We start from the raw sequence: 11,672 nt of genomic DNA, 5'->3' as shown, positions 1-11,672 counted from the left end.
AATGCTGCGATAATGGCCCTTGGTAACATGCCCCATTGACTGCAGGCTTTGAAGCGAAGGAAAAAACATTCCGAAAAGTGGCATTTATCGGCAGCTTTATGCTTTAGCCACGTGTCCAAAAGCATCTAGCACAGAAGTTCTATACTCCAGCGTGGGTTCCGCCATTAGTATTCTATAAAGATGGCTTGTTTCCCTTTATATAAATAGCACAAAGATCATTTGCAGCGGTGTCATTTGAGATCATGAAAATAAGAGAAGTTAATTGCTTAACCATTAACAAGTTCACAATCTAATTCACTGCTATGGTTTGAATAATAATAGAAACGGAGCATCCTCTGAGTAAAGTTTATTGAACCCACTTTACCTCCAGCATCCTCAATACGACGTTTATCCTTTTTTTTGTTGAAAATGTGTATATTGAGTTTTTCAGAGTTACACAGGCCATATAGCTTACTGGCATACAAGGATGCAATTCATAGGAGCAGGAACTCCACGAGGGGTCAACTTGTCACAATCACTCGATGACCATAAATCAAATGAAGAAGTAGAAAAATAGAAGAAGAAACAACACAACTCCAGCATCATTGTGCGCCCTCAGTAGGTGCAGAACAGCAATAATAAAGGCCATTACATTCCCTATATGTGGGGTCGGAAGCAAGGGAGGTGGGGCAGGAGGTGGAGGAGGGAGGAGAGAAGAACTAAGAGAAAGGTGTGACCACAAACAGGAGGGGAGAAGTCACCCCAAACCATTCAAACGCTGAATGTACAATCTTTGCAGAGGTTTCTCAGCTCATGGGCTGCACAGGTTCTGTACATTTTTTGTTGTTGCAGATTTATATAGCACGATATCAACTCGAAGGTATTGAAGCGCTTTAAATGAGCACCAGTTATGTTACAAAAGGTCACATCAATTTTTTTGGTCGGCACGGGGAGATTAAGTTATTTGCCCAGAATCACAGGATGTGGAGTCGACCCAGAGGCTCGAACCTTGGTTTCCCAGCTCCAAAGATGTCAGTCTAACCATGAGACCACATCCTCTCCCGTTTATCCTTATCCATATTATCTGGTGCAATTGGAATATTTTTAATTTTTATGTCAGCAATTGCAATGTAACAGAATTACTTTGCTACCCAATTTTAACCGTTTAAACATTTCACATTATCTTTTCTGTCTTTCATCTGCACTTAGTCTTCAGTGGTAGCTGTGAGCTCATGGGCACGGCTCTCGCGGTTTTTCCAGTCTTATGGGGAAGTAATAAATCTCCTTGGTGTTCAAGCAGGGTTTATAGGGAGAGGGGTTCACAGCCGCCTTCTCATCAAGACAGCCACTTGAAAAATTTCTAAACAGCGAGACTTTCACTTGTGTCAGAATCTGTCGGTTCTGCAAGAGAAATAGTTAAAAAGCCATCAGTCAGTGTGAATGTGTTAATGATGGTGCAAAATGCTTCACAATGTAGGCTTTATAGTGCCAATTTCAGTAACTCACCCAACCTGCAAATCATAGCATTCTAATAATAAATTAACAGACAAGACTCGTATTTGATGGAGAAGATATTTCTGCAGGTTTATTTCATCAAGAAATATGCCAACATTGTGGGTCAACTTACGAGCGATCCAAGGGCAGGCAGCGGTGACTCCCCTAGGCTACCCTGCCCACCTGATGTGCCTAACTGCACCGTGGCCAACCCAATCAGTGCTATCCTTTGTTGGGGAGTCTCCCCCTTACATACCGTGGACCACCAGTCCACTCCTTTACTCACACCCTTTTAGGGGTGGAGCATGTCCAGGCAAGCCCCCAGTTGCTCAGGCTTACAGTCACCCGAAGGACTACCGAGGCGCCATCGTTCCAAAAGGGTCCTGCCATAGGCTCCTGGGATTGTTTGGCATTTGCACCCTTCTTGTGTTCCTGAAGAGGGTATGCCTGTGTACCACTCAGCCTCTGGATCACCATGTAACTCCGCCACAGCTCTGGATGTAGCACCCGTCACCCCCAGGGCCCCCACCAAGGCAGGCAACTTTCTTACTTAGAACCCGCCGACTCTAGGGAGTTGCCCAGATCCAACAGAAACAGATCCATGCCCACTTTAGACAGGTGAACTCCATCCTCGTTGACATACCCTGTAGCCTTGGCATGTAAGAGTCCATGTCTGATAAAGCCAAATCCCCTCTGTTCCGTGAACTTGCGCATGGTGCTGTTTAGTCTCCTAAGTGAAATTTCAATGCCTCTCCTGATCTGGCCCTGTGCCAGACCATCCGTGGAGTGATCTCGGACCACCACAACTCACATTGGCCCATCTGATTACTTATCTCACCCATTGTGGCTTTCATTGAATGTAGCAGTGCCTTTCTACCCATGAACATCAAATAATTGCCCCTAAAGTCTGAGCCGCAGCTTCTTCAGCAAGCTGTGCCATCACATGCCTGGGAACCCCAACCTGAGTACCTCAGTGAGGGAAAACCCATGCTTCCAAATCCTGCTTTCAGCCCTTTGTGCTACCCTAGTAAAGCCTGAATGGCCGATCACCCACACCTTTTACCCTGGCAAATTAAAGAAATGCAGAGTTGCAAACACCTTTTAATGGAAAACACAATACATTATTGGAAAACAATTACCACGCATAACTAACAAACAATACCTTGCCCCTGCCCACTCGGTGCGCCGCAAGTGACGCGTGCAACGCGCCGGACCTCAGGGACCACCGGAGGTCTGGCCACTAGACTGGTTTGGGGTGCCTAATGTGGCACTAAGGTGGCCGCCCTCCAAAGGGGCCCACTGCGTGCACCACGGGAAGCCTCACAACATGTGGATTTGGAAACCACCAACAACCTAGGAAAGATGCACTTTCACCATGGTGCCTAAACTTGCACCATCTACCCCCTCATATGCCGCAGTGTGCCTAGGTGGTCCTATGAAGAAAATGTTTAGCTTTTAGGGATGTTTCTCTGTTAATACCACAACTACTGTCATTGGACTCACTGTCCCAGGGTGTAGATGGGTTCTCACTACCTGGGAAGGCGGGGCTGCTGTGCTGCTACAATAAGAGAAGCCTATGCAATAAGTTCCCGCTGCATGGGTGCATCTGTTTGTACAGAGATTACTGCCATTGACTCACCATCCCAAGATGCAGCTGGGATCTCATCACCTGGAAATGCATGGCTGCTGGCATAAGAGGAGCCGGGTGGTATCCGCGTGGGACGCGCCAAGTCGCAGACCGGGCATGACTGCACTCATCTGACCCAAAACAAGGTTGGGATAGGCAATTGCTTTGTGATTTTAAAACTTAGACACTTTGATCAAGTATCATTGAAAAAAAGAAAATCCATAGCTTCTGTTGGTAAGGATTCTTCCATTTCAAATTTAATTGTGAACTTTCTTTCAAATACCATGGGTGCCTTAGACAGGAAATTGGTTCCATGGAAGAACAGTTGTCTACTGTCAGCAAGTCTGTTCCTGATAAAACATCTAGCAATGCCAAGAGTAAACTGACCGCTCCTTTTCTGCCTGGCTCAGCCACCTCAGAGAAGGGGATAGGGTCTAACTGCAGTCTCTCTGACTGTTGTTGCACAACTGCAGAGTCTGACAGTCAGGATTCCAAAGCAACTTGTAATTGGCTTGTTTCCCCGGAAATTAATATGGAATGCACCCAGCGTGGGAAAGAGAAATGAGGGACAAAACCTGCAGAGCTCATAGGAAACCCAATCCTCCACTGGTGGGAAGAATTGTGGGGTAGGTTAATGAACTCACCTTAATTAGTAGTAAGTTGGAATCTCTAGAGGGTCAGTTTATTGCTTTTGTGTACCATATTATAAGCCGGCTGGGTTCTATCGAAATTCAAATATCTAAGTTGCACATAAGTGAGGCACATTCTGCTATCATTATTACATCCGATGTAACAACTTAGGTGTCTTTGGACTGGCTAGATTCTCACAGTCATCATAGCTTGTCTTTTAAGTCCACCCATATACCGTTGACCCATTTTCCACATGTTTTTAATTCAGCCGCATCATCACCTTTGGTGGAGAATAAATCAAACTCTGTCCCTAAACCTCTCCAAGTTGAGGAATGTCAATAATTACATCTTCCACCCGAAGCAACTCTATTTACAATCATCCTAAAAGCGGTCCCATAACTTAGATAGCTTTAAATTGAGAGACATTATCCGTTGGTTAACAAGGTTGCCTACTGGTTAAACAAGCATTTGCAATGCAATAGGTCTCGCATTAGGAAAGTTTGAGCTATTGGTCTTATAAATGACAATTTTTTTATTTATGTGTTGTTTTTGAAAATATCTAAATTAATGGCTTTGTCATTTACAATGCCAATAGTTATAACTTTCGCAAATGTGACACCTATAGCATTTGTAATGCAACATGTTTTGTATTTACGTGACTTAGATGTATTGCAATTACAAATAACAATGGCTTTTAATTTTTTTAAATAATTAATACTTAAATAAAAGTGATTGTAATTTATAATGGCAATAGCTTAAACTTTTGTAAATAACATTTGTAAAGATTATGTTCAGTGTATTTTATTGTGACGAAAATCCAAGAACAGAAGTGAAATATTAACATCTTTTTGTGACATTTGTAATAAAGCTTGAAACATTGAGAGAACATATTTGAACCAGTGATGTTGTGGTAGTGCTGAGTGATGCTGTGGTTGCGCTGATTGATGCTGTGGTTACGCTGAGTGATGCTGTGGTTACGCTGAGTGATGCTGTGGTTGCGCTGAGTGATGCTGTGGTTGCGCTGAGTGATGCTGTGGTTGCGCTGATTGGTGCTGTGGTGGTGCTGAGTGGTGCTGTGGTGGTGCTGAGTGGTGCTGTGGTGGTGCTGAATGGTGCTGTGGTGGGGCTGAGTGGTGCTGTGGTGGTGCTGTGGTGGTGCTGAGTGGTGCTGTGGTGGTGCTTAGTGATAATGTGGTGGTGCTGAGTGGTGCTGTGGTTGCGCTGAGTGATGCTGTGGTTGCGCTGAGTGGTGGTGCTGAGTGGTGCTGTGGTGGTGCTGGGTGGTGATGTGGTGGTGCTGAGTGCTGCTGTGGTGGTGCTGTGGTGGTGCTGAGTGATGCTGTGGTGTTGCTGAGTGCTGCTGTGGTGGTGCTGAGTGATAATGTGGTGGTGCTGAGTGGTATGTGGTGGTGCTGAGTGGTGCTGTGGTGGTACTGAGTGGTGCTGTGGTGTGCTGAGTGATGCTGTGGTGATGCTGGGTGATGCTGCTGAGTGATGCTGTGGTGGTGCTGAGTGGTGCTGCTGAGTGATAATGTGGTGCTGCTGAGTGATAATGTGGTGGTGCTGAGTGGTGCTGTGGTGGTGCTGAGTGATAATGTGAATGCTGTGGTGGTGCTGAGTGGTGCTGTGGTGGTGCTGAGTGGTGCTGTGGTAGTGCTTAGTGGTGCTGTGGTGGTGCTGAGTGATGCTGTGGTGGTGCGGAGTGATGCTGTGGTGGTGCTGAGTGGTGCTGTGGTGATGCTGAGTGATAATGTGGTGGTGCTGAGGGATAATGTGGTGGTGCTGAGTGGTATAGTGGGGGTGCTATGTGACAAACTTTTGCGGTCATTTAACATAAAGTTTCAAGATTCAATATTTCTACGCAGGGTGCAAAGAGAAACAGAATGCCCCGAGCATTTATTGGTATATAAGGAAAGAGGCTTCTCCTTAGAGAAAAATGTGTTCACTACAGAGGAAGAATACATCTGCAGATATGCAACAGATTGCCTTACTCAAAAGAGGTATTATTGTCTGTTTCTATGTAAAATTCTTCAATAGCCATGCCTGAAACTCTACAACTGACAAAGGGCTGAAGTGCCAGCACGAACAGCTGAGCAGAGAGAGGGGTCCACTTCACCTGAAGTAAGTTGGGTCAATTAACTCCGAAAAGCACTTCCACTGATGCAGTGTACAGAACTGACAGGAACGACAAACCAAGGATTAAATTAATCAAGAGAGAAAAACCGGACCAGAGTGGCCAACAAAAACCCCAAGGCCTTCACAAAAAGATCACTCTCTCATGTCTAAAAAAACTGATGGCGTTACAATATATTTCTGAGTCAGAAATTAAAAAGAGAGGAACAGGTTTATTGTGTGGGCAATCCTAAGGGACCCCTTGGGGCCCTAAGGGAGAATTGTGGGCATAGGGGGTGTAATTAGCGTACCTTTGCCCCAGGAAGCAGTAGTTTACAAGGAAGGGCTGAGCCACTGATTGGACAAAATGGGCACAAGACTACATATGACCAACCAATGGCAGCACAGCGTGGCATAAAGATGACTAGAGCTATTTAATTTTAAGGGGCACTGAAAATATTGTATCAAAGTCACTGGTAAGTGAATAAGAATATTTCGTAGCATCTTTCAACACAATGGGGAGAGAGGTAATTACAAATATTCAGAGCGCACACAGACACACATGCCGCCATTCAGCAAAAAAAAATAGACACAAATCAAGATGCAATCTACAGAGTGAGGGCACATTCAGCACATTCAGAAGTGAGTCAGACAGAATGAAGCAGACACATTTTGTGTGAAATACACCGTAATTTCAGTGTAACAGACAGATTCTTCACATTGTGACATACCCACATGCAGTTTAGTGTGGCATAAACATATTCAGTAAAGTGTGACAACTCGCATGCATGGATACAGAGACATCCAGCACAGAGTGACACGCACCCTTGCCACAGTGGGATACAGATGCATGAGGCACAGATTGGGTTCCAGCACGAAAACCAGATAAACAAGGCTGTTAATGAGGGGGGATTGATAGGGATGAAAGCGCTAGCGGGCACATGCTGGCAAATGGTGACCTGCTGAGCGCGTGAATGGGAAAAGCGGCCGTGGGAGGTGGGAGGGAAAGCAGGTAGCAACTGATGCAGAAAAGCAATATGGTGCTAGAAACAGCGCATTGTTTCTCTCCAACTTACATGTTACATGTTATCCAGTTTACACATACTAACTACTAATATATATCATATTGATTCTAAAGGAGAACTGGAAATGGGTTACACCTTGTAGAAGCATCCTAAGAGCAATGTTTATAATGGAAACAAAATACAAATTGAAACGTGTAATGCAGCTCCTCTTCGAGAGGCACTGGTGAACTGAGAAGCACTTGCAAACAGGCAACAATGACAATGAGGGCTGAAAACGGAACACAGCTACTGGATGAAGACAGAATCGAATGTTTAACTGTAATGTATTATGGTTCAAAGAAACTCCTGCCTGGATTCAATATGAACAAAATTACATTTGCAATTTAGATAACATACACAACAAGCTATTGGCATTGCTGTGGGGATGGGGGGGGGGGAGAAATGCGAGACAGAAAGTACCGCTGGCCGGCTGAGGGCAGTGAATAATTAGGAGAGGAGAAATGCCTGAGGCCGACCGAGCGCATGCTGGGGGAAGCTTCAGAAGCCAGTGGGAAGGAGGCTGATTGCCTTGATATGGACGCAGATGGTGCCTGTGGGGGCGCGTTCACGAGACCACATGCACTTCTAGAAATCCGCTTTTTGAGAGCTTAGGTTAGCTCTTAGTTTAGCCCCTATAAGTCTCCTCCTATCCATTCTTGCGGAATGGGATAGGCCGAGACCTAAAAAGGAAGAACTTGTGTCAATGATTCATTATGTGCTAAAACATGTTACTAGCCAAAAGAATAAGACAACTTGACGAAAGTAAAAAGGGAAAAGTGTGAGGTAATTGTGGGTGGGCGGCAGCTGATGTGTGGTAGTGTTGGGAAGAGTGTTTGAAGGGCAAAAACAAAAAGGCAGGTTTTAACAAGATGAGGAGCGCAAATAGAGTTTAAGGTAGGGGAAGGGTGGAAAGATTACATGAAGGGAGATTAATGGTGGAACTCCCTCTTAAAAGAAAAAAAGTTGCAGGATTGGATGGGCTTAAGGGAGAAGAAAGTGAAAAACACCCTCTCAGAGAAACAGTCTGAAGAAAAGAGTTAATCTTCAGTAAAGGCTTTAATTTGGTCAACTTGTGAAACCCATTTGTGAAGAGAAACTTGCCAAGAAAGGTTTGACGAACAGATTTCATCAGAACCATTTTCTCCAGGTTGTTTTTCTGTTCAAATCATATGCAAGCCTTGCAGAAACACCCCTGCAGCAAGGACTGTCTAAGCTTGGTAAGTAAAAGATCCTTGACGCACTTGGGCGCCAGTTCAAGATAAAACTCAACACTGTGACACAGACAGAAATTAAGACTGCTCCAGCCACTGCATACCTGTAGCAGCCTATTCAATTTGGAGATACTGGCCCAAGATGATTCACTTGCCACCACAATGGATCGTTTTGTTTCGTACATATCATAATAAGTCAGTTATAGGCTGCTACCTCGGCATTGACGAATTCTAAAAGACTAAAAGGAAATGTCTCACCTTGTCATCTGTCACGCACTGGAACCCGTAAGCCTCGCCTACAACCGATAGCAGGGCACGATGAAGGGTTTCGTACTGAGGAGAGAGAACATTTGTAAGCATTGATCTAGTCAAATGAAATGTTTAGGAGAGCTGTCAAGGAAAAAGGACATTCTGGGCTGAATATGATATACACAGGGAGAGTCCAAACCTACAGTGGGGTTAGGCTAGGAGTGGGTTCAAGCACATCCAGGTTTGCTTGAAGCCTGCTGGCATAACACGTTTGTCTGTAATCTTCAGGAATAAAGGATCCATCTGCATGGAGACTCCAGCATTCATGGCCTTGTTTCTTGAGTGTCCAGATATGAAAGATACATTTCACTGGATTCATCTACCCTGAGTTTTCTGAACAATGATTAATCTCCCTGGAGCTGCAAGGAATAAAAGATCCAACTACCTGGAATTTCTTGGAAATAATAGCTTTTTAGCCTTGAATTATTCGTAACCACAGTAGTTTCTTCTTGGGGCGCCAAGCATGAAGGATTTGTAATGTGTATGGTTAAGTACATCATCTCCATTTTGAAACTCTCACGTTCATAGCCGGGGCCACTGACGCGAGCTCCGTAAATTTGTGGTGGTGTTTGTGAAGACTAAAGTTTGGGACGGCAGATGTGGTGGTGCATAGCACACCTGAGGGTATAGATAAAACTTAAGTGGCTTTAAAGGCCTTGGTGAGGACTGGTGCTTGAAGACACAGCTCGCCTCTGGTTACTAGACTGGCTTCATTTTGTGTGATGACTGAAGCTCGGTATCTGTGGTGTTGTACTGCACACCTTAGGTTTTTCATTGAGCTTCACTGCTGTATGAAATGTTTTCCCAAATAGATGTTTCGTTCTTATTCAGAGCCTCCTTGTGTGCCTAAATCTAAATAACCATCTTTAAAAAGCCAAATCCCTATCATGGTACCTTGGCCTTAAACCTAATGTTAGTTTTAACTGATAACTATTTTGAATTCTTTAGGAATACATTTCAGTCTGTTAAAGAGAAGATTTGGCCTGGAGTGCTGTAACAAGATTGTATGAATACAAGGACTTTTAGACTCAGGAACCAACCTTTTAGGGACTCAGTGGCATATTTGACAATAGAAGTGGCTGAGCGCGGCGTTAGCCCTCTTGGCATAACGCCGTGCTCCTCCACTTCTGAAACGAGGGGCTGCACCATATTTACAACAATATGGTGCAGCCTTGCGTTTCCCTCTGTGCTGGCGCCTAATTTAGCTGCCTAGAACCAACGCAGGCACCCTTGTACCATATTGCATCGGTGTCTGCGTTGCAGCAGAAGATTGTTTATGTGCAGGAAGGCATCCCTTCCTGCACATAAACAATCTGAAATGGTGTTTTGAAACTTCTATGGGTGCTGTTTAATGCAGCACACATAGAAGTTGCAAAAAAGATTTTTTTTTTTAAATGATTATTTATGGGCAGGAAGGAACACCTTCCTGCACATAAACAATCAATGGCGTTTTGCTGTCTCCATGTGTTCTGCACAATGCAGCACACATGGAAACAGCTCAAACACAGGAGAAATAAAAAAGGTATCCACGTTGTGGCAGGGTAAGACCAAGGTTTTCCCTGGTCTTATTTTTGGCACTGCCCCAAACTTACGCCACCCTAATAAATGGGGCAGCGTCAAAATCAATGGGTATTTTGGCGGAACGTCCACTGAAACACCCATTGCCCTCCACTTTCACACTAAGTATAGCATGAAAGGGTGCCTTATTTACAAGACAGCGTGAAGCCATGCTAAGTGCCTTAATGTTGCCTTGTAAATAAGGCGAAGCCCCTATCGCCACCACATCATCTTTAAAAGTGATGTTGTGGTGGTGATTGGGGCTTGTAAATATTCCCCCCTGTTCCTCTAGGCGGTCTCTAAGTTGCAATTCAAATACATTTGTTACGTTTTTCTTCTTTTTTTGTAGTGTTGATTCATAAACTGTAATGAACCAATTATAAAACCTTCTTAGGTAACGGTCCAAGGACATGGAACACGTCACCTCTGTTCATCAAGCTACCACCTTCTATCAGGCACTTCTGCCCTCATAATGAGTTGTCAATAATTCATCCTTTGAATCAAAAACTCCCCCTTTTTCCAAAACGAGAATTACTAGTTCTTTGGTGATACTAGCTGTAAATGTAAACTGCTTAGAATTTGGCAAAACAGGCAGAGATCAAGCCGATAATAAATATTTCCACAAGGTATTCTCCATACCATGTATACATGTAGAGGGATTGCTTATAAACCCCAGGTACTGATAATGTTTTTTATGATCATCCAATATTAAGGCCACCCTCGAAATGAGAGCAAAAGCGCTCTTTGTAAAACACCTAATATCTACACACCTAGGATGTCCTAATGCGACAATCGCATCTTATTACCACATTAATCAACCTAGTCCACGGACTCCTTACGTCTGATGCCAGCTTGGATTCAGTTTATTCTGTTTTAACACTTCTATTCAGAGCTCTGTATAAATATGGCTAATGGTGACGTAGTACTCTCTTGTGAAATGTGATAATTTGAACCTTTCTCTCATGAAGAACAAACCTGACTATGTGTAATTCTTTATTCTTTGATTATTTAAAATCTTACAATATTGCAAATACATAAAATATACTATAGTAAATAAAACCAATAAGCATTGGCAATGAACAGGTCTGGCACAGGCTGCTGACCTTTTGTCTTTCCCAGTGCTTATTTTGTTTGTGCATTTATGATTGCACACATTGTATGGAAGAGTAGAATGCTGTCGCTCACTGCCAGGTAAGTCAACGGCTGAAGTGGGCTAACCCTCTGCACCATGCATGCTGTATGCTGTGGTGGGCAGAAGTAAAATGTGAATGGCACCACAGCAGACCAATGAATGAAGAGGGCTGACTGAAAGCTCCCTGCAAGAATGTACTAAAGCCAGACCTACATTTAAAGGGAGGGGGCTTGAGGACTGATGCTCGAAGGAGGTACATTCTGTGCTTGGATGGGACTCAGTGTTGTAGAGTTGATCACGTGGTGCAGGACACATACCTGGTAGCTCTGTTTGCAGGACGGCAGAATGTGTGCTTTCTCTAAGGCTCTGAAATGAAAAAATAATAATAATAGCAGTTAGGCAACAAAAAGTTTTGCCGCACTGGAGTCAAACGTAACAATCTTTACTGAAGAGCAGGAGCGGCCCATGCAGGAAAGCAAGGTGGGGCGGTGACGGATCTGACCTGCACGTGCAACTCCTGTATAAGAGCTTCCTCCTCACTTCTTGAACTCCGCAAG

General features: G+C 44.2%; 1 protein-coding gene across 2 annotated transcripts in view; it reads right to left on the bottom strand.

The window, feature by feature from the left end:
* Window positions 1-331: 331 nt before the first annotated feature.
* The window catches only part of LOC147692489 (ribonuclease Oy-like), an 86,124-nt gene continuing 74,783 nt past the window's right edge, over window positions 332-11,672 (bottom strand). The window contains exons 8-10 of one of the 2 annotated variants that reach the window (XM_086938700.1): window positions 11,433-11,481; window positions 8,376-8,450; window positions 332-1,380 (exon numbers count right to left, since the gene is read on the bottom strand). In XM_086938700.1, the coding sequence (XP_086794826.1) occupies window positions 1,210-1,380; window positions 8,376-8,450; window positions 11,433-11,481 (295 nt within the window). In that variant the 3' untranslated portion in view covers window positions 332-1,209. The remainder of the gene's footprint in view (window positions 1,381-8,375; window positions 8,451-11,432; window positions 11,482-11,672) is intronic. The other variant, XM_086938701.1, reaches the window with a different exon arrangement.

This window comes from Lissotriton vulgaris, chromosome 9, assembly GCF_964263255.1.
Source record: "Lissotriton vulgaris chromosome 9, aLisVul1.2, whole genome shotgun sequence".
Taxonomy (NCBI): domain Eukaryota; kingdom Metazoa; phylum Chordata; class Amphibia; order Caudata; family Salamandridae; genus Lissotriton; species Lissotriton vulgaris.
The sequence above is the reverse complement of the archived record's forward strand: the minus strand, read 5'-3'. Positions and strand labels throughout refer to the sequence as shown.